At 53.3% G+C, this 21,692-nt stretch overlaps 8 protein-coding genes and 1 non-coding gene across 9 annotated transcripts; 2 read left to right on the top strand and 7 right to left on the bottom strand.

The window, feature by feature from the left end:
* Positions 1 to 191: 191 nt before the first annotated feature.
* Positions 192 to 1,410, bottom strand: BO86DRAFT_347946 (alpha/beta fold hydrolase). The gene is made up of 4 exons (XM_025669292.1): positions 1,303 to 1,410; positions 962 to 1,249; positions 637 to 852; positions 192 to 570 (listed from the first exon to the last, which is right to left on the bottom strand). Exons 1-4 carry the CDS (start codon positions 1,403 to 1,405, stop codon positions 326 to 328), a joined length of 852 nt encoding a protein of 283 aa, XP_025523056.1. The 5' UTR covers positions 1,406 to 1,410; the 3' UTR covers positions 192 to 325.
* A 96-nt stretch (positions 1,411 to 1,506) lies between these two features.
* BO86DRAFT_323882 (major facilitator superfamily transporter) lies at positions 1,507 to 2,964 on the bottom strand (the record flags this gene model as incomplete). Its single annotated transcript, XM_025668445.1, has 1 exon — positions 1,507 to 2,964. One exon carries the CDS (start codon positions 2,962 to 2,964, stop codon positions 1,507 to 1,509), a length of 1,458 nt encoding a protein of 485 aa, XP_025523057.1.
* On the bottom strand, positions 2,882 to 4,976 carry BO86DRAFT_347951 (uncharacterized protein). Its single transcript, XM_025669293.1, has 2 exons — positions 4,472 to 4,976; positions 2,882 to 4,416 (listed from the first exon to the last, which is right to left on the bottom strand). Exons 1-2 carry the CDS (start codon positions 4,946 to 4,948, stop codon positions 3,157 to 3,159), a joined length of 1,737 nt encoding a protein of 578 aa, XP_025523058.1. The 5' UTR covers positions 4,949 to 4,976; the 3' UTR covers positions 2,882 to 3,156.
* A 200-nt stretch (positions 4,977 to 5,176) lies between these two features.
* BO86DRAFT_413346 (putative 5-oxoprolinase) lies at positions 5,177 to 9,128 on the top strand (the record flags this gene model as incomplete). The annotated part of the gene is made up of 2 exons (XM_025674733.1): positions 5,177 to 5,265; positions 5,329 to 9,128. The coding sequence occupies exons 1-2, from the start codon at positions 5,235 to 5,237 to the stop codon at positions 9,126 to 9,128; spliced, it is 3,831 nt and encodes a 1,276-aa protein (XP_025523059.1). The 5' UTR covers positions 5,177 to 5,234.
* A 1,011-nt stretch (positions 9,129 to 10,139) lies between these two features.
* On the top strand, positions 10,140 to 10,868 carry BO86DRAFT_383247 (uncharacterized protein; the record flags this gene model as incomplete). Its single annotated transcript, XM_025670832.1, has 1 exon — positions 10,140 to 10,868. The coding sequence occupies one exon, from the start codon at positions 10,140 to 10,142 to the stop codon at positions 10,866 to 10,868; it is 729 nt and encodes a 242-aa protein (XP_025523060.1).
* A 1,141-nt stretch (positions 10,869 to 12,009) lies between these two features.
* On the bottom strand, positions 12,010 to 12,082 carry BO86DRAFT_t287. Its single transcript has one exon. It is a non-coding gene; the product is annotated as a tRNA-Phe (tRNA).
* Positions 12,083 to 12,891: 809 nt separating this feature from the next.
* BO86DRAFT_323919 (putative salicylate hydroxylase) lies at positions 12,892 to 15,945 on the bottom strand (the record flags this gene model as incomplete). The annotated part of the gene is made up of 7 exons (XM_025668447.1): positions 12,892 to 13,348; positions 13,534 to 13,852; positions 13,937 to 14,403; positions 14,526 to 14,559; positions 14,692 to 14,737; positions 15,035 to 15,344; positions 15,413 to 15,945. 7 exons carry the CDS (start codon positions 15,943 to 15,945, stop codon positions 12,892 to 12,894), a joined length of 2,166 nt encoding a protein of 721 aa, XP_025523061.1.
* An 894-nt stretch (positions 15,946 to 16,839) lies between these two features.
* BO86DRAFT_441266 (FPP/GGPP synthase family protein) lies at positions 16,840 to 17,949 on the bottom strand (the record flags this gene model as incomplete). Its single annotated transcript, XM_025676244.1, has 3 exons — positions 16,840 to 17,253; positions 17,311 to 17,510; positions 17,640 to 17,949. The coding sequence occupies 3 exons, from the start codon at positions 17,947 to 17,949 to the stop codon at positions 16,840 to 16,842; spliced, it is 924 nt and encodes a 307-aa protein (XP_025523062.1).
* A 1,068-nt stretch (positions 17,950 to 19,017) lies between these two features.
* Positions 19,018 to 20,512, bottom strand: BO86DRAFT_347963 (family 61 glycosyl hydrolase). Its single transcript, XM_025669294.1, has one exon. The coding sequence runs from the start codon at positions 20,281 to 20,283 to the stop codon at positions 19,060 to 19,062; it is 1,224 nt and encodes a 407-aa protein (XP_025523063.1). The 5' UTR covers positions 20,284 to 20,512; the 3' UTR covers positions 19,018 to 19,059.
* Positions 20,513 to 21,692: the final 1,180 nt, after the last annotated feature.

The following is a 21,692-nucleotide window of genomic DNA, read 5'->3' on the forward strand; positions in this document are numbered from 1 at the left end:
GACTGTCAGATAAGCACCACTTATAGGTCGGTACCCAAAACACCCCTTTCTCCGATGTGTAAACAGGAGCATAATGTTGGGACAAAAGGTAGATATGGCTAATATCATAGTGCTTCTCTAAGTAAAGGCCAAATTAAGGGGGAACTGGCTTACCAGAGCTCCAGCTTGAAGGTAGAATTCTTGGGTTGTGACCAGAACATAGACTATCACTCATTCTTGGACCGTACTCTGAGCTGACAAACATATATCACGGAGGTATCTGGAGGCAGGGGATGGCTACGAAAACTGGACAATCAAGCTGTGCAGTACCACCCTGCTAACAGTCTTAGTCCTGAGCCAAATGCCCCCGAATCATCTCCAAAACCATCTCATTCTTCTCCAGATGCACACTATGATTTGCGCCAGCCACAACCGCCAACTTGGCTCCCGGGATCCCCTCGACAATAACCTCTGATTGCGCCGGCGGACAAATCCAATCTTTCTCCCCAACGATGACTAGAGTCCTCGCACTGATCCGATGGAGCTGATCTCGATAGTCGAAAAATTTCTCTGGTGTGGCGTAAAGATCATCTAAGGCACGTGTCAGTCACCGGCGGTTACCGTTCAGCAGAGTAATAGAGCAGCAGCGGAGCATACTATGCGATTCGGCATTGAATACTGTAGCAAGATTCTGCTGTAAAGCAAGATCAGGATCAAACCTCTCTCGATAGAGCGGTGCAGCAGCATGCATCACAAGCTGGAACTCGATGTCACTGTCGAAGTGACCGAAGATCTTGTCACGGAGCATGTTGATGCTCATCCCCGGGGCTCGGTGGAGACGGGCGTGGAGGGTTTGGATGGCTTGTTCCTCGTCTGTACGGTAAATCAAAGAAAAACTCGCAAGGTGGTTAGCATGTGCGCGTCTCTGCAGCACTCAGGTGGGGGTGCTGGTAAAAGAAAGTTCGTGCCCGCAGTGACTTACGATGGTGGGAAGCAGCAGTCCCTCTCAAGATCAAATGAGACACTTTATTTGGGTACTGTATAGAGTATTGCAAAGCCAGAAATCCACCGAAGCTGCCGCCGCAAATGATGCACGGGGTGTCTGCCCCTGCAAAGCGACGTCGAAGGGCTTCGATGTCGTCCACTAGTTGCTGGAAAGTATACGGTTTGGTGCGCGAACTGTAGCCATGTCCGCGATAGTCGAATGAAAGGATACGGTAGTTACCCTGAGATAAGGGAGAGTAGGCTTTGAAGTCGGAGGTGTGGTCTCCTGTTCTGCGGTCAGCTAGAGGCATGTCTGGTACAAGGCGCAGTTTTACTGACCGAATCCACGACCACCGTGCAGAGTGATGATTAAGGGAGCATCCTTGGGTCCGACCAGGCGGTAGGCAAGGCCAGCACCATTGACAGTAATGTGTTCTACCATTTGGCCAAGGAAGGGATGTCAAAGAGCAGAATTCTGAGAGAACGTGGGCAAGTATCGAGTTCTTATATCGGTGGTTTCACTAATAAGTTAGCACTAAGAGATTACGTGATGCCCCCTGTCTTCTTCCTCCGCTGCACGACCCGCTGCACTGTATCTATGCCAACTCCCGTCCACAACGTCAGAGCAACCACAAACGCCAGCCCACTGGCCCACCCATGCGTCTTCTTGAACTCAGGCGCCTGGCTGCTGGGGAATTGAAACTGTTGGAACGGTATGACCACAGCCTGGCCTAACGAGACCATAAATGCCAGAACGAAAGCGCGCAGTTGCTGATCTCCGCCGCAGACAGAATTGACCCAGCCCGCCAACAGGGGGGTATAACACCCATAACATCCGCTAAGAATAAACACCGCCATCTTAAATCGCTCCGATACATCCCACGCTGTCAGCACCGCGAAGCAGAAGGTCAACAAACATCCCACTGCAAAGCACACCGGCCCCCGGCCCTTCTCGCCAAAGAAATCCACAAGATACCCGGTCGCCACCATAAACACGAAGTTGATCGCGCCCATGCAAGTCGGGAGGGAGTTGATCTGCGGTACGGAGTAATCGCCCGTGGACTTCAGCCACAGTGTGAAATACTGCATGACATACGATCCGCACGTCAACGTCCAGAGACAATACGCCATCGAGAAGACGTAAAGCTGCCAACTGCCCAGCACCCGCCGGATCACGCTCCAGTCCAGTAGTCGATGCTGGCTGAGTGGAGTCCGACCGTCCTCTGCAATCCGCTCAATCGCGCGCTTGCGCTCCCAGTCGCTCAGATAAAATGCCTGCGTTGTCTCGGGGGTATCCGGGTAGAAGGCCAGCCCGTAGGCGGCAACCGGTACCGCCAGAACGAAGTCGAAAATGAAGAGCCATCGCCACGCGGGCATCCCTCCCTTCCCATCCATTCCACGATACAGACCAGCTTGCAGATACCCGGAGAACATCTGACCCAGCACCCCGGACATAACAAACAGGCCGCTCCGGCGTGCCATCTCCGATTTGGTATACCAGCATCCCAGCACGTATTGGATTCCAGGCCACGCTGCGGACTCGAACAGGCCGATGCAAAACCGAAGCGCGTAGAATTCGTGGGCCGTGTTGCATTTGAACAGGAACAGCACGAAAAGGGACCACGCGAAGAGACAAAACGGCAGCCAGAAGCGCGGGCGCACGCTAGTGAGAATTAGGTTCGAGAATGGTCCGCCGATGATGACGCCGGCGTTGAAGTATGTGTTCATCCAGCTGAGTTCATTACCTGGGCCGAAGTGCAGATCGCTAGCCATTCCGGACGCATAGGCATTCGTCACATTGTTGCCGTCAAGCTGTTTGATGAAGAAACACAAGCAGCTATAGCTCAACAAGAACCAGTCTAGTTTGAAGATGAGCCATTTTTCTTCTTTGGATGTATTGGGCTCGTGCCAGTGGAGGAGCGCCCATCGTCGCCGCCGCGGCGGAAGTTCCGTGACAACCGCTGGAGGCCGTTTCCCCGAATCGGAATCAATCGACGACATCGTACAGTTGCGACACAATACATCTTTTCGTCCCATCGTGAATTCGACGTGACTTTATACAAGGCGCATCAGGTAACTTCTACTGATAACATACATCTTGCAGATGGTGCAATCCGACATAAATTCCCCCATTAGGAACTGCAGTAGCGCCCGTCTTCGGAGCGGGGCCGACGGTGTTCTAGCCACGAGAAGTTAGAAGAAAGAGCAAACAACGTCTGGCTCGTTCAAACGAGATAAGGGTGGCGCAAATTTCGGGGACTGCCCCTCCATCCGAGCGAAGCTGAGGCCCGTTGGCTCTTCCCAGCTAACGATATCCTGGTAACAATTGGCCCGGCCTAGAGTGTCGCCCAGCAAGGATAACATCTCCAGCCGTGATGACTGCACGCTATCATCACCGACACCAATAGCAGGCCCTGGAAGGATTTCTTCTAGCTTTCGCATTATGCCTACCAAATGATGTGCCTGTCGCCACTGTGGTGGAAAGCTTCCTAGAATATCTATACAGACTCGGGTCTCGATTCGGATGGGATCGGCCAAGTCTGCGTCGGACGCAAAGCAATGCAGCAATACCAAACAGGCTGGTACCAGCCGATTTAGCGTGATCCGGTTCAACGGCAATTGTCGGCTACTAAGGAGAACTCGATTGTACTGTAGAAACTTCCTTACCAGTTCCAGCAGGGATCTGACACGAAAGATCCCATTGACGTCGGAACGAACATTAAACCGACATGGATAATGCAGCAGCAGAAGCAAATGATAGTATCGCGCATTTAACCAGCCCATGGTATCGTGTACGCGCACATTGTCAGGCTCCGGTCGGGAGATCAGGCAGCCTTGACTGTACCAGTCTTCTATGTCCAACCGCAGTTTGGCCGTGATGGTGCTGCAATCGAAGGGAGCTTTCTCCCCGGGTAAACATCCGCCGGTCAGATGCACTGTGGAGAGAATCCGTGCTTCTAGTTGGCGCAGCTCGATAACATGTCGACTGACTTGCAGCATGGCAGCCACCTCAGCCCTCTCTGGCGTGGCGAATTCTTCAACCGTGATAGTTGGCAAAGGAATCATGGCGTCCTCAACTGTGAGACCCGGGGACTGCCCGACTGACACCGCCATCATCCGGTCTAGGACAAAAATACTCCAGAATAGGCGGCGACGGAGCTGGACGGTCTGTGGGGTTAAGCCGTCCTCCAACAACCCCGGTCGAGTGAGGCCCAGGCTCACGGCTTGGCGAGTGATGATGCCCACAATGGTCCAAGTGGACGGGCCTTGTGGATCGAAAAGGGAGTATAAAGCCAAGAGAATCAGGATTTGAACCGAATAGATGCTCTCCTCCATAGTGCATCGCTGCAGGATCTCGGCATATGCGATCGTAAAGCCGGCAGTCTCTGCACTTGGGGCCTTTCCTGATCGCTCGAGACTTGTATGGCCGATTGCCATCACCATGTACAAAATCTGTCTTTTCATGTTAAGAGTGTCGTATAAAAAGTGTAGGTCAGCTCAAACTGACCATTGCGTCATCCTCAGGGCTATCGTTGGGTACGTCCACTGCCGCTCGCAAAATCCTCTCCTTATCGAGGAAAGGATACGCCCGGTAAACATGATGCAGGAACGCCTCAACCAACACAATTGGACTTGCAACCGGCCCATGTGGCTCGATTAGGCGCTGCGCCAAGCCAACCTGCGGTGTTCGCACTGCTTCAAGCTCTCTGACATGTTCTGTCAACTTATCCAGTCGGGCCTGCAGCGCTTCCACCTCATCTCGTCCACCGGGGTACGAGCATTTCCGACCGGCGTGAATGCATGAAGCACAGTCAGGACGCGACCTATCACATCTCTTCTTCATGCCTCGACACCGATCGCACGCGGGGTGGGAGTTGCTTCTATTGTGACTGTTGAAGCTGGCGGGGTCTACTGAGGGAGAGCGAAGCAGACGAAATCGGTCACTCTGGAAGACACGACTTCTCTTGGTAATTTTGGGCGGCATGTTGCCGATGTGGAGATCAAAGGTCAACCTCGTGGGAGGGAGCGATATGGTAGATGAGTGGGGAGATAACGCCTGTCGCTATCAAGCGGGCGGATGGTGTCATTTGCCGCTGGTCGGACTTCTCCCGAACTACCCCGATTCGAGTCATGAGAGGCACAATGAGAAGTGCAGTAAAGTACTTAACTCGGGAGAAGAAGTGATATCTCTGCGTTGAAAACATTACCAGCCGTGTTCCTTCTCGGAAGAGAAGTTGCGCGACACCACCCTCGAGGTTCTCCACGTCGTCATGCATTCCCCCGACATCAACATTGCGATTGGTGAGAAAACAACAATTCACTCCTGGGTATGGCTCAAGTCAGATAGCTAACCATTGCACTTAGATCGCGGTGGCACATTCTGCGATGTGTTGGTCCAAATTGCAGGCCAGCCAGATCTCGTATTCAAGCTACTCTCCGAAGATCCAGCCAACTATCGCGATGCCCCGACCGAGGCCATCCGGCGTGCCCTGGAAACCATCGAGGGTCGTAGCATCCCCAAATCGGCCAAGCTAGACGGCTCACGCATTGCATCTTGTCGCATCGGTACCACGATCGCTACAAATGCGCTCTTAGAGGGCAAAGGCGAGAAATTTGCCTTCGTGGCCACCCAGGGCTTCCGAGATGTGTGCACCATCGGAGACCAGACTCGACCGAGGCTCTTCGACCTCAATGTCCGGAAGTCTACGCCTCTTCACCACAAGGCTGTAGAGGTCAACGAGAGAATTACGATCGATGATTATGATCTCAATCCGTTCCCGCTGGACGCTTCAAGGGCTATTTCCGACCCAGAACTGGTCCAAACGGCTAGTGGCGAAATCGTCCGGGTGATTCAGCCCCTAAATGTCGAAGCGGTTCGCGAGACCCTGCGCGAGCTGAAGGCAGAGAAGTATGACTCTGTGGCGATCGCATTCATGCACTCATATCTTCACCCGGGGCACGAGGAAATTACAGCCACCTTGGCTCGAGAGCTTGGTTTCAAATATGTTACTACTTCAGCTGAAGTCAGCCCTGCCATCAAGTATCTCCGCCGGAGTAACTCGGTGTGCTCCGAAGCATTTCTGTACCCGATCGTTCAACGATACGTCGCCGACTTCGAAGATGGGTTTTTTGTCCTACCACAACGGGTTGATTTTATGTGCTCCGATGGAGGACTGCGGTCATCCCGAAAGTTTCGAGGAAACGAAGCTCTCCTCAGTGGTCCCGCTGGAGGAGTGGTTGGGATAGCGAAGACATGCTTCGATCCTAGCAATCCCACTCCCATAATCGGCTTCGACATGGGTGGGACCAGTACTGATGTCTCACGATATGATGGAACTTACGATTACCTCAGTGAGACGACGATAGCCGGCCGCCTTATAACCATCCCGATGTTGAATATTGCTACAGTGGCCGCTGGTGGAGGGTCGATCCTCTTCGCCCGAAACGGACTGTTTGTGGTTGGTCCCGAGAGTGCAGGGGCACATCCGGGGCCTGCCTGCTACCGGAAAGGGGGACCTTTGACTGTTACAGATGCGAACCTCTTTCTGGGGAGATTGGTGCTGTCCTCTTTCCCCTCGATCTTCGGACCGAACGCCGACCAGCCGCTTGATTATGAGATTACGGCCCGCAAATTTAAAGAGATTACCAGGGAGATCAATGAGCAAACGGGGCAGACTCTCAGTCCGGAAGAAACTGCGCTTGGCTTCTTGAATGTTGCAAACGAGACCATGAGCCGCCCGATACGAAATGCCACCGAGGCTCGCGGCTTTCATCCCGAACACCATAATCTTGTGAGCTTTGGGGGAGCGGGTGGCCAGCACGCCTGTTCAATTGCCAGTCGGCTGGGTATCAGGCGCATTCTTATCCACAAGTATTCGTCAATTCTATCTGCGGTTGGTATTTCAAAAACGGAGTTGCAAGCAGAGGCCATCGAACCATCTGTTGCCACGTTTGATCCATCAATCCTTCCCAATCTGAACGTTCGATTCGCTGCCTTAAAAGATAGAGTCACGGATGAATTAGTATCTCAAGGAGCGAGGGTCGAGTCAGTGCGCTTTGATGAGTCGTTAAGTTTGAGGTATCAAGGGACTGACACTAATCTAATCATCTCCAAGCCGGCTGACGAGGAATACGGCGCCGCATTTCGAGAGACACATCGCCGCGAATTCGCCTTCACACTAGATCGGCCCATCATTGTCGACGCGTTGCAAGTACGTGGGACTGGTGGAGCCGAGGGATGGCAAGCAAACTCCGCGTCGCCTTTCAAGGCCCTAGACGAGGCCAAGGTCCACCGGAAAGAAGCTAGATCTCAAGGTTCGCAGAGAGTCTTCCTTGAGACCTCCTGGCAGAGGATTCCATACTATACTTTGGAGACCATTGGTCATTTCACCGTCCTTGAAGGCCCAGCGATTATTATCGACGCAACACAGACCATATTTGTGGAGCCTGACTGGGAGGCATACATTCTGCCCGAGCATATTGTTCTCGAGGCAATCGACCGCAAACCAGATGAGAGCTCTCGGGTAGAGTCCCAGAGCACCAATCCGATCCAGCTCTCCATCTTCTCCCACCGCTTTATGGCAATCGCCGAGCAGATGGGTAACACCTTGCAGCGTACCTCAATTTCAACCAGCATCAAAGAACGTCTGGACTTCTCCTGTGCCATATTCTCTCCAGATGGCAAGCTTGTAGCTAATGCTCCTCACATTCCCATCCACCTTGGAAGCATGCAGTACGCGATCCAGTACCAACACCGTCTCTGGGAAGGCAAGCTTCAACCGGGAGATGTTCTTCTTACCAACCATCCAGAATGCGGCGGGACCCACCTCCCAGATCTCACCGTTATCAGTCCAGTCTTCACTGGCGAGAACGGAACTCTAGCATTCTACGTCGCCTCGCGAGGTCACCACACCGACATCGGAGGCAAGGGAATCACAGCCATGATGCCCGACTCCAAGGAGCTCTGGGAAGAAGGGCTAAACGTGCAATCCCTCAAGATCGTGGACAACGGCGTCTTCCTCGAAGACGCAGTCCGAGCAGCATTCGAAGCCGCCGGCGACCACCCAGGCTGCAGCCCCAGCCGACGGATCAACGACAATATCTCCGACCTTAAAGCCCAGATCGCGTCCAACCAACGCGGTATCCTCCTCCTCCAGCACCTCTGCGACCAATTCACCCTCCCCACCGTCCACTGCCACATGCACGGGATCCAATCCAATGCCGAAGCCGCGGTCCGCCGCTTCTTCCGCACCCTGAGCGCCCAGCACCCCGCCCCGCTGACGGCAGTCGACCACTTCGACGACGGCACCCGCATCCAGGTGACCATCACGATCGACCCGACCACCGGCGGAGCCATCTACGACTTCACGGGCACCGGCCCGCAGAGCTGGGGCAACTACAACTGCCCGATCTCCATCACGCACTCGGCCGTCATCTACACGACGCGCTGCCTCATCGACGAGGACATCCCCTTGAACGACGGCTGCCTGGCGCCCATCGACATCCGCATCCCGCGGGGCTCGATCCTCCGCCCCAGCGCCGCCGTCGCCATCTGCGGCAGCACCCTCGCCAGCCAACGCGTCATCGACACTATCCTCCGCGCCTTCGGCCGGTGCGCCGCCTTCTCCGGCTGCGCCAACAGCTTTGGCTGGGGACTCGGCGGAAAGGATCCCGTCACCGGGACGATCACCCCCGGCTGGAACTACGGGGAGACTGTGGGGGGCGGGTGCGGCGCCGGCCCCACGTGGCACGGCGAGAGCGCCATCCAGTGCCACTCGACCAATACCAAGATCACGGACGCCGAGGTCGTGGAGAAGCGCACCCCGGTGATCGTGCGGCGGCATGCGGTGAACCGCGGCACGGGTGGACGCGGGAAGTTCCGCGGTGGGGACGGCGCCACGAGACTGATTGAGGCGCGGGTGCCCTTGCGGTTCAGTATTCTCAGTGATCGCCGGGTGTTTGCGCCGTATGGGATGGAGGGCGGCGGGGAGGGGTCTGTGGGGACGAACTTTGTGTATAGGTGGAATGAGGGGAGGACGGGGCATGAGAAGCTGTCGCTTGGGGGGAAGGCGGCGTTGGCGTTGGAGGCTGGGGAGTTGATGGAGGTGAATAGTCCGGGTGGCGGAGGGTGGGGATGTACTTTGGAGGGTGAAGACGATGTGTGATTCAAGTCTTTAACTATCGGAGCTTACCTCGCTAGACAGACTTCTTCCAGGTAGGTTACAAGATGCAAAAGGCTAGTGATAGCTTGCTATACTAGTCTATAACTGGAGTAATGCACTACTCTTGTGTAACCATACAAACAATGTCTTCACAACCAAGAAGTTGCGGTAAGAAGCAAGATATTTCTACCGCTAGGAAGAGGTCGGGAGCTAAGGGTCTGGCATCAGGAAAAGATGCAGGTTCCCAGGTAACTTACTGAACCAGCTACCGGCCTACTGGATAGCTTACTATTCAATCCCTCCACATTCCATGCTACATAGTGAATAATTTATTCTTAAAATCACTTTGGCTTTGTGTATAGCGAATCATTGGGGACTGTCGGTATTTCTGAGTAATCCAGCTATATAATTTGAAGCAGTCTACCACAAGACAGTTATGTGTATATAACCTCGTTAGTGAAAGCTAGGTACCAAAGACACAATTGACTTGTTCTACATGACCCATCCCCAGAGTTTATCAGTTGCAACGACCCAACATGCCCATGAGATAGAACTCACCAAGAGAAGCTCACTTCACTACTACTCAAACCCACCCGGTAATTGAAAAGATACAATCCTGAAACGCATTACAAACACAACGACCAAGACTCTAAATCTTCAGAGATCAAAAAGAAACCTCCAAGGGAACCTTCACCCAAAACAGAAAGAACACACCAAAGGGCAGCACGGCAACAACGAGACACAGCGAAAACCTCCTCCAAACCACACAATAACGCCCAAGTACAAATGCCTACCTTTGAAAATCACCAGTCCTCCAAGGCACCTTCCTCTTCCCAACCCAATAACGCGTGCATATAAAAATACTGCCCGAATAACCACCCCAGGGATCCAAACCCCAACAGTACTTGTACGGCTACCACACGAACAAGAAAACCTAAACACCACCCCACAAAAGTGACAACCCCCAACAGTCCAGTGAGTGACTTCCTCTAATCCTCATCTGAGAACGAGAAAATGACCGAGGAGATAGGCGTCGAGGTGATAGGCGTCGAGGCGATGCGCGTATTCTTCCACTCGAACCTACGCAAGCTAGCCACCCTCTCCCGCGACGCCCGCCAACAAATGGAAGTCCGCGTCAGGTGGGCCTATATACACGAGACGCCCCCGGACGTGGTCTGCGGGTTGTGCCGGGACCACGACCACAGCGACGCCGACACGCGACTCTGGATGTGTCCGATGAGGGCGTGCGGACGCAGCGCCTGGCATGATGCCTGCCTCGAAGGGATGTATAGAATGGCGGCAAGGGCCGGCCGCATGCTGGCGTTCGGGTGTCCGGCTTGTGGCACGGGGTGGTGGCTCCGGAGCGAGATGAGCGCGGAGGGGGCGCGGTTGCGCGAGGAGTGGGAAGAGTTCCAGATGCAGCAGCTGCTGCAGGGGGTGGATCAGATGAATATGCCGGTTGTGCAGAGTGTGCCGGGTGTGCCAGGTGTGCAGCAACAGGGTGTGCAGCAAGGTGCACAGCAACCGGACTTAGAGCAGGAGCGCCTTTTCCGCCACCTCCTCCATCTGTTCCAGCACTACCAGCAGAACAGGCAGCAGGTTTTAGAGCAGGAGACTCACCTCCGCCAACTCTACGAGCAGTACAAACTGAACAAGCAGCAGCAGCAGTACCATCAGACCCAGCAGACCCAGCAGAATTCGATGCCGCTGCTACAGTCAGAACTATGGGTTGAAGACACTTGAGAGCTACTGGCTGATCCTTGATGAGTTATTGTTTTCTCCTTATCTTGACGGTTGACCACAATTTCTTCTGGCTTGTAGTGTCAAATGAACTTCCATCCGTGATGAGAGAGCAGTCCTCTTCCTGGGTGAAATAGAAACCCATGTTGAAATTCCTTTCAGAGTAATAAGACCTATTTTTCTTTTTGCAATCGACCCCTCATAGTCAGTCAGTAATCACACCTCTAGACCATCCGCTCTCTAATTATACAGCCAGCAATTCACCTTACCAGGATATCTGTCACTCTCGACGTGCCCCTATTGTTTCTCTGATTTGGATGATGGTGCCAGTCTGATAGCCATCAGAAATTCTCCCCAGCAAGATTGGCTTCTGAGGTGGTTTCCTTCAGACCGCAGAAGTGCAACCAGCGCGACGACGAACCCGCCAACGGCCTATGCTGTGTCGTACCCGAAAACCAACTTAGCCAAAAACACAACAATGCACATGGTGACCAGCAGAGCTTACACCAATGGTCGCCTGCCCAAGATCAATTTTCTTCCTTGACTACTATAAGGCCTGAGATTTGGACTCCCTCAAGGCCGGGTTATCCCATTCTTTTATTTACCTCAGAACGTCTCCGTCCGCATCCGATTAGAGGTTCATTGCGTGTAGCGATTCTACCACGGCAGGCTTATCCACGACAATGTACAAGCTTCTCCCGTTCAAGAAAGTCATTCTAAGCTCCCAGGCTGGGATTGCAGAAGACGTGTCTCAAGAGGGGCAACGTGTCCAAGAGGCCCAGGTTGCGCGTCGCCGTAGGGTGAACCTCAAGGGGCCAACCCCAAGCTGGCAATACGTCGGTTCGTCGATGATCGGAAAGCACGCCCGACGAATGTAGCCATCCTCACCCTCCACCGACCCAGTTGCGGAGCATAAATCACTCTGACGAGGGTGAGATGTTGCAGTGAGACGGTCTACCTCAGCATACAAAGACACAACAGACCCATTGTCGACACTATACACACCATGACAGACGGAAAGGAAAAAAAGACATAATGGGACGAGCCGGGCTTGAACCGATCACCTCCAAATCTTCAGTGACACCACCAAGTAGACACAATAAGCCCAGGCAGAGAGAAAGGGCCAAAACGAAACCAAAAAGAATGGGACGAGCCGGGCTTGAACCGGCCACCTCCAGATCTTCAGTCTGACGCGCTCCCAGATGCGCCATCGTCCCGAATGATAAGAACGTTCCATAATTTTGTAGCTTATGGATGGAGACAAATGTATACCCGGTCCCTACAACAATAGCTGACGGGGGCCCAGGCGGGCCTTGAACCCACGGCCACCTCTAGGGACTTGACACGGACATCTCTCCCCTTTTGCTTCTTTTTGAGAGTATGCAAGAATTCCTCGAAGGGGTTGAATCCTTAGTACGATGTTGGTGGTTTGGCCGGTTCCCTTTGTTCTTTGCTTCCAGGGATACCGCGCGTATTTGGCGGTAAATCAGGTAGTCAACGCGACAGATTGTGTCGGAGATCCGTCAACCTGCATCACAGGGGAATGATATCCCAAATAGAGGATACTCTCGGTTACTTCCGCGTGACTGAGTATTTGCAAAAGGCAGTGATGCATGATAAGATTGAGTAACCATTGATGCCATTTTCCGCCATGAACTGCTGGATATAAGAGCGCTATCTCTGCTCGGCATAATGGTTTGAGGAATAATCATATGCCGGCGCCAGTGCTTTGTCTTCGTCTGCTGCTCGTCGTACGGGGACCAAGATATTTGGGGAAGGGGATGCCATTCTTGTTGGTGTGGTCCTTCCGGGAACTTGGGCCTCGATCAGAGTATAGCAGCTGATATGATGATGTCAGCCTTGTCACGGAAGACAACCTCGAGGCTGTGCTTTAATGTTTGCTTGGTGCGCCTACGATTCTCTTGGCAGTGGTGGCTGCACTAATGCAGGCATGCCTGATGTTCGAGACTGCCTGGTGTAAGAAGGGTATAAAGAGTCCAATCAGCCTTGTATCCGTTCGACCTCTTTAGCTCCCGATTCGCACCCACTCCTCAAACGCAGCCTCACAGTCACGAATGACATCAAGACCCAACGTCTGTCTCATTGAGAAAGAGAAAAGCCAACTCCAGTCGCTCTCGCGAGTGACGCCCATATACGTCAGCAAGAAGTCGCGGAGCCTTTGCAGAATCCCGTCTGCTATGTGGAGTAGGAACCGGTTGATGCGCGCCGCCCGCACATTGCGTGTTGTGCGTCCTTTCCGGACTTGTTCGTAAAGTTTCAGTATCGAAGCAACGCTATCTGCGGTAGACATCCCCTTTCCCTGGGACTCGGACTGCAATAGATGGCTCTGCAAAAGCCCAAGGAGTCTACCAATGACGGCTCCATCTTCAACAGCCATCGCCGCTCCTTGAGCCTGATACGGCAGGGTAGGATGACAAGCGTCTCCGAGAAGAGCCACTCGACCCTGTGTTTCAGTCAGCACCCTGTACAACAGCCAGCACGGGACCCAAACCTTCGTCCATGTAGGCAGCTCCGGGAGCTGGGTCAGCTTCCACTTGTAGACCGAAGTGACGCGCGATAGTAGCTTTTCCAATCTAGCAGCTTGTCAGTGCTCCTCCGACAAATCCCCAATTCGCACAATCCACTCCACAAAGAAGAGACAACATACGTCGGATCCCACCCAGCATAACTCTCGCGCATCTCCTGCACCTCCGCCTCCTCCCTCCTCCTCCCCGACGGCAAATCATCCGGCCGCAGCAGAACCAGATTAAACTCCCTCCCGCCCCGCACGGGGTAAAAGATAGTATGCTTCCGGGGCCCGAGGTAGCTAGTGACCGCCACGAGCCGACACAGCTCGTCCACCTTCTCATCCCCAAGCGCCTCAAGCTCCGTCCTCGGGATCACCGCCCGATACGCCAAATCGCCGGTCTCCTGGGGCATCGCGCCATCTCCACCGACCACCCACCCACGAACCTGCGACCAGAGTCCTACCCAGAGTATCAGCAACCCCTCCTTTCCCCTGAGTGAAAACCACAAAAAAAAAAAAAAAAAGAAAACAGAGAAAGACAAACCATCAGCCCCCAAAACCACATCCCCGGGCACGCGCTCCCCACCCGCCAAAAGCACCGCCGGACCCTCAAAATCCACCCCCTCCACCTCAACCCCCAGCCTGACTTCCACTCCTAGCCGAACAGCCTCCTCATGCAGCACGCGATGATAATCGGCCCGATGGATGATCAACCACGGCGCCCCGAACTCCGCGACAATCCCTGCCCCAAAGGGCATAGACCGGAGGATCTGGCCCGACGCGTAGCGACGGAAATCCACGTGCTCGAGGACTTTTCCCCCTCCCTCGTGCAGAAGTTTGGGGAGGAGGCCCAGATCGCGCATGACGCGCGTGCCGTTGGGCGGGATCTGGATGCCCGCGCCGGCGGTCTGCAGGTGGGGGGACTTCTCGAGGACGAGGACGTCGAGGTTTTGCTGGGTGCAGGCGATGGCGGTGGTGAGGCCGCCGAGGCCGGCGCCTATGATTATTATCCTCATGGCGTATTTAGGAAATGAGGTAGTGAATGCGGAGATTGTTGGAGTAGGATGGATGGAGAGATGGGAGGGATAGATGGCATGGCATGATGGGGGATGGGCGGACGGAGCGGGAGGGACGCTTGGACCACCCAGCCCGCTTTCCGCTTTTCCGCTCGGTGCAGGGGGGGTTTCGTGTTTGTTTAACTACTGTAACTAAAGTTACAGTAATGTACATCTTGTGTTGGTAAGTGACTTGCTGTATTTTTACTCAACACTTTATGAGTGGACGTGATTTAGACGGGACTCATTCGCTGTTCCTTGTGTTTCTTTTTTCTTTCGCTGTTATCTTCCTCAGTATGTTCTCTACTCTCTTTAATCTTGGCTATATATGCAGAAAGTCTCTTGCCAGCTACAAGCTAGCCAAATTCACCTACGTGTGGTCACTCTGCCGACAAAGAAACGAACGAAGTACGATTAAGCATGCGATTAGAATCAAACGGGAAAGAAAAAATAGGAACAAAGAAGAAGACACGGAGAGAAGGTCCCTTCTCCAGGCTGTTTGAGGTCAAATCCCTCAGCCATCACAGATCCTCAACCGCGCCCCCTCCCCTTCCAAACCATCCAATCTACGGCTAAGTAGCCTTTACGCCTACATAATAATGCAATGTAATGAACGGCCACTGCACCGTCCGGCTTCCACTGGCAAGCTTCCACCCAGTCACATCCACCACCGCCTGCCGCTGCAGCAGCGCCGAGATCTCCTCGGGCGTCCGCGTCCGCAGACACGAGATGAGCCCATCAACCCACAACGCTAGCGCTGTCACCGGCACCACATACGTGAAGAACAGATGCACGGGCGACCACCAGTACCAGCGCAGCGTCACGGCGTATGCGAAGAAGAAAACCAGCGGGGAGCACAGGCAGGTCCAGAGATTCCTGGCGGTGATTTCAAAAATCCTACTGAATGTCAGTACATGTTCCCCAGTTCAAACAAAAGATCAGGAGAATGGGTTCAAATATCATACACAAACGCATCCGCCTCATCCACCGCATTTTGCAAGATTCCTTGGGCATCCTCATCCTTAAAGTGGTGGAAACAGATGTTGAAGATGCGACACTCCTTGCGGTCTTTGGGGGTGTAGCGCGGGGCATCCCGTGCGTCCACGGCGGAAGGGATATAGGAGATGTTGGGCTGCTTCTTGGTGATGCCCTTCCAGGCTTCGAGATGAGGAAAAAGGTCAGTGAGTAGAAATCGGACCGGCTGGGCGCTGCTGTCGCTGCCGTCGGCCTGCTCGAGGGCTCGATTGAGTTCCCGTTCGAGCAACGGGGTGGGCCCGCCGGCGCCGGCGCAGAGGTCGACAAACAAGTACGACGACACATCCGGTAGATGCTCACGAATGACGGTGCAGGCCTGTGTGGCCAGGCTGCCGTGGCTCCATCCGGGGATGGAGAGGTGCCAGAGCTGCGTGAGGGTGAATTGCTCGTGTTGGTGCAGCCAGCCTGGGAGCCAGGATTGGTCGCCCAGTTCGTAGAATTGGATGCGGGGCCACTTGAACATTTCGCTTGCGCTTAAGGGAGGCTAGGGGGGAATGAACTTGGTATGGTCATGGGTGGGCTGGTGGGGAGGATGGAGAGATAATAAGCTTGGGGGATGGCGGTCTTCAGTGGGGGAACTCCAGCTGGCAGTGGTGCCTTCCATGTTTGTGGGGTTTGGTTCCGGATGCCGGATGGCGGGTTGGTTCATCCTGACGTGAGTGCCTCTCCCGCAGTGCCTCACCGCTTAGCATGATCGCACTCACCAGGTTTACTGCCTGTTTATTGAGTATGATGGCCAATTGTTATCCATACCAGGTCATTCAAACCGTTGTTGAGGAAAATCACAAAAAAAGCATCTGTAACATATTACAAGATAAGCTTTGGTTATGTATGGTACTTACAACGATGCTACTGGGTGTTTCCATACTAAGTTACACAGCGGACGGGAAGTAGAAGGATCATCCTTGATAAATGCACTATGCGATTAGCCACACTCCTATTGATGTAGAGGATTTACCTCTTGGTTGTTTCTCAAAGAATGTTTCCTGTTCCTGGTGAGTTGTTGTTTATGCATTTCACGCATAACAAACTGAACATTTACCAAAGTAGGCGCGAGTATGTGGTCAGTTATCCAGATGATGTCCTCACAAAAGCCTTCAGGCAAAACCAGATCTTATCAATTTCAGTCCTGATAGAATATCTAGATTGCTGCAATAAAAAACAAGAACCCCATCGCATGAAAAGGAAACAAAGGAAAGGAATCTAATCCAATAGAACACAAACACCGAGCCCCCGCCGAGTCCCCACCCATGCCCTGAACACCATGCTCCACCATCCATGATACCAATCACCAAATTGCCACCACATTGCCAACAACGCAGGAGATTTTTCCAGAGATGTAGGTTCGACTCTGCCTCTACGCAGCCAATTTCTCCAAGATCTCCCTCAGCGCGGGGTTGGAGCATCCAAACTGTTTCTCCAGCTCCGCGACCATCTTCAGCAACTTGTCCTCCCACGCCTTGATGGCGATTTCCGTCGCTTCCATCGCTCCGGACTTATCCAACATCGCCAAAACCTTCCGTTTGTCTTCCGGCTCCATTCCCCCCTTCCTGTGCTTGAGCCCGCCAAACAGCTCCAGAATGGGCTTCTTGAACAGGTAATTGATCTCGCAGCACAGCACCACAGGGTATGAAAACTTGCCTTCGTCGAGATCCTCGCAAAATCCTTTCTGGGCCGTGTAGGATGCATCCTGGAGGTTGCGGTGGTCATCGCGGACTTGGAAGTATACCCCGAGATCGTGCATGAAGGCATCACATGCTTCTATCAACGACTTCTGGTCCTCATCTGAGTGTGGGCTGAAATGGGTGTGGGGGTCAGCAGGAGGGACCGCAGACTCCGAGCCGGCAAGGCAGAACATCAGTCTCGCCACTAGCTGGAATAGAGCTCCGGTCTTGCCGGCGACCATCTCCAGGTATTGCTCGCGCGTTGGGCAATGATTCTCGCTCTTCCAGTAAAGGTCCCAGGATTGGCCCGTGAATAAGGTTTTAAGGCCTGTATGCATGATCTCTTGGGCTTGATGGGATTGAGCTTCGATGGAGAAGGGGGAGGAGGCGATGTCAGGAGTTATGATTTTGTTCTGAGCCTCAGCCTGGCCCTGCGCATAAGCCTCGGTATGAGCATGGGACTGATCTTCGGCCTGAGCTTGAGCCTGCCCACGAACCAAAAGGTCGACCTTACGGAGAGTCTCAACAATCATGAACGTCGCGGTGTTAGTGGACAGGCCAACTCCAAAGACCATGTGAGTGGAGGGCTGTCCTCGGCGCATGGGAGATTGGTCCTGGATATCGTCCAAGATGAGCGAGGCATTGTGGAGCTGACTGATGATCTCTGTTAGGCCTGCGAGCTGCGCTGCCGACAAATGAAACCAGACATTGAGAGCCGAAAGGAGCATTGCCCTCACATTCTTGCTGGGCAGGCTCGAGATGTACTCTTTTGGGGCGTCGAGGGCCTTAGTATCCTTTTCCATTTTGCGGGCTGTTTGCTCTTTGGGTGGGGCGTCTTTCGAGAAACCGTTAGACTTTGGAGTGTGCCCGTGGTTCTTGCTTTATGCGGATCTTCTGTAAGCTTTATTGTTAGCTGTGCGACCTGATTTGATGCATTTCTGCATGTGTCTGTCTTTGTTCTTTATGCGTTGGAGTGTGAGGTTTTGTTCAGGGCTTCATGGATGTGGGTGATATGGTTTATAAGATTTAGTTGGATGCTCACCTACTTGTAGAGATAGTTGCTGTGCAAGATATTCTTTTGTTTTTGTTGATTTCAATGTCCGCCTGACAGTCCTAATAATCCGTGTCAGAGATGCGCCTATCTTTCTTCTTTATGCGTCGGAGCGTGAAGTTTTGTTCAGGACGTTGAGGCTAGTAGTGAGGTCATTTGTGAAAGACTTAGATAGATAGGTACTTACTTGTAGGGACAATCCCTGTCAAGATGTCTGTTTAATGGACTTGATTATCAACCTGGTAATCTCTGTCAGAGATGCCACTGAACTTCTTAATGCGTCAGAACGTGATGTTTCGTTAAAGATTGTGGGAATATAGTTGGGGCAAGTTGCGCGATAAAAGTCTCGGATAAATGTATACTTACCAGTTGTGATCACACTGCAGCAGAGCTTTCTGTCAGTTGTGGTTGAATATCTACCTGATGTTATCTATCAGAGAGATCAAGGTCCTCAGGAGGAGTATGAGAACGAAATATCAAATAGACTGCTAGGATAGCAAGCGACACTGTGTAAAATGGAGAGACGATCGTGTTGCGATGTGTGGGAAATGTCTTTCAACCTGCAGCAGATACTTCCCATCGCCGACTAAGCGCAACCAAGCTGCACGCATTCACCGTCAGAAATTTCTGAGCTCAAGCGCACTAAGCAGGGAAAACACAGTTCGGCTATGAGCATGCCGGAATTTTCAAAGGCACATGACTACGACCAGGAATTTACATCGCAGTGGAAACAGAAAAAGCAAAAATAAGATAGTGTTTAATATAAGCCATTTTTCCGAGCATTCAGACTAATATACAAGTTCAGCAGATCTGATTTGAGGTAATCTAGATAATCTAGCTAGAGAGAAAGTAAGTGTCCTGCTTAGGCAGAGATGCACTGGTAGTAGTAAGGGTTGTAGTGGTAGCAAGTAGCGCCCTCAACGCAAGAGGTAGCTCCGGTCCAGTTGATACCACCGCACTGGCCGTACAGAGACTGAGCGGCACCGCTGCTGCTGCTGGTAGTGGTGGCACCAGAGCTGGCAGAGGGGGTCTGAGGCTCAGGGACGGCAGCAGGGGTGGTGGCAGCGGCGGCGGGAGGAGTGACGGTCACAAGGGTGGTCCAGGAGGAGGGCACCTGTACAGCAATCTGGGAGTAAGAGGAGCTGCTGCTGGGCTGGGCAATTTGGGTGTTGGCATTGGCGCTGGTAACGGCAGCGGCAGTGGTAGCAGCAGCGGCAGAAGAAGCAGCAGCGCTGGTGGTAGCCGCGGCGGCGGCGGAGGTGGCGACGGCGCTGCCACTACCGACAACAGCAGTTCCAGTAGAGGTGATGGCCGAAGTGGATTGGCTGACAGAGACGGCACCGCTGTACTGGGTGGGGCCGGGGACGGCGTAGGAAGACAGAGAGGCGTAGATGTTCACAACGATGCCAGCCTCATCCTCGGTGTAGAGCTTGGTGCCGAGGGTACCGGCGGGCTCGTCGGTACCCGAGCCAGTGACCTGGAGGTTGAAACACTGGGGGTAGTTCTGAGCACCATCTTCAGTGCCAGCGCTGTGGAGGGCGATGATCTCGTGGCGAAGAACGTAGTTGCCAGGAGCAATGGTCGGGGGGATCTCGACCAACCAGCTGTTGTTGTTGGCAATCAGCTGGTCATCTCCCCAGGTACCGGGCACTTCGGTGTCGCTGATGAGACCGACACCATCAATCTTGAAGAACTCAAGAGTGGTCTTGTCAACCGTCTCGCACTCACCGTCGCAGCGAGCGAGGTAGTCAAGGACAGGACCGTGGTGGGAATCGGGCCACGCGGTCCACTGGAGGTTGACCTTGTCACCAGCCGCAACGACAATGTGGGCCTGGGCGTTGGTGGCATTCTGGTGGCAGATGATGTCGTCGCTACCGTAGTCGCTGGGGGAAATGAATCCATTGCCAGTGTTAGGAGTGGTCCAGGCGGCCACCTTAGGAGGGTCGGACTCGTAGGGGAAGCTGTTGATGTCGAAGCCCTCATAGTAAACACCGTTGACGACAACATTGGTAACATGACCGTGTCCAGCCACACGGGTAGCGGACAGTAGAGCCGTCAAGAGGGACAAAGACTGAGCCTGACGCATTCTGTCGAGTATAGCGAAAATAGTTGGTGAAAGTAAAGAAAATTTGTTAGAGAATGAAAGTGATTGAGTTAAAGAATGAGCGACCCAGCGCAATGAAAGTGAGAACTTCAATCAATGAAGCCCGAAGGAAAGAATGTGGTAGAGGCGGAAGTAAAGAAGGATCTGCTGATGAAAAAGAAAATGTTCCCATCGAAGGGTGGTGAGCAAGGTGTATTTAAGCTGTTGAAGGCATCGGAGACGGATGGCGGTGATGGAGTCGCATAAACAACGGTCAGGAGGCTAGACCGGGGCCACTGCCGCACTGGGCCATTTCCGGAGGCGCCGGAGCAATTAAGGTGAGGGTGAAACTGTCGCATGGCGGTTAGGGCAAGGGGCAAGTGTTTTAGGTTGGCCGCCGATCGGGTTGAGAACGAAGCTATTCCCGCACTAGGGTCTTGGCTGTCGGAGGTAAAACATGCTGTTGCGGTGACAGCTCCTCGGCACGAAATTTCTGTCCGTTTCCGTTCTTCTTCTGCCGGTCGGATTAAACGCCAGGTGACTTGAATAATATGACACTTTGGTTGAGAAGAGAACTGGTGTTCACTCTGACTCACAAACCGTTCCATGAACTGCCGTGACGGTACAAACAGGCTGGCTAGCAGTGGAGAGGAGATTCGCATGCGCACCCAACAGTTCTCGCGGACTATGCCCTAGCTCCGAAGCTTCACACGACTTGAAATCAAGGTGGTCCCAGCTTCAACTAGATTGGGCGCTGTTCTGTGCCCCTTCCAGCCGCCAATCAAGACCCCTCGCCTTTTTGACCCAGCGCGGTTCCTGCAGTATACCGGTCCCTGCTAATTTTCCATTTCACCTCAGGCCCATCCGAGCACCCGAGTTAAGCCTCCAATTGCAATCAAGGTGACATGTGTAGTCTCTGCCACGCGAAGGTCGAGCCAACGGACTTTATCCGGCGTCGGTGTTTTACTCCCACAAAGTTGCCCCACAATTGACTCGGACACACCAGTGGACTTGTGTGATAGGCAAATATTCATGAGCCAGGCCATTGTCTGTGATATGATTGCGTATTGTGGCCACAGGTCTTGATCCGCATAATCGGAGGTCGGATTAAGACTGGTCGTTCAGGCATGCTTAACAATCATACAACTGAATCAGGTTCTTGCTCACTAGTGGAGTAGCCTGCCAGAGCCAAGTAAATGGTCAACTGTGCCGAATGTCTTCGGATCTTTAGTCTCAAGGACATTATCCAGACCTCCCTTTGACAATAGATGCATGCGGTCCCTGCATTTGGCTTTGACAAGCCTCTAACACAGAAATCGAATGTGCTCCGGAGTCGGCGTATCTGCAAACGCAGACCTAGTCTCGTTCTTATATACAATTTGTTGTTATGAAACTTCGACTCGGACAATTTG

The sequence above is a fragment of the Aspergillus japonicus genome, assembly GCF_003184785.1.
Source record: "Aspergillus japonicus CBS 114.51 unplaced genomic scaffold BO86scaffold_79, whole genome shotgun sequence".
NCBI lineage: Eukaryota > Fungi > Ascomycota > Eurotiomycetes > Eurotiales > Aspergillaceae > Aspergillus > Aspergillus japonicus.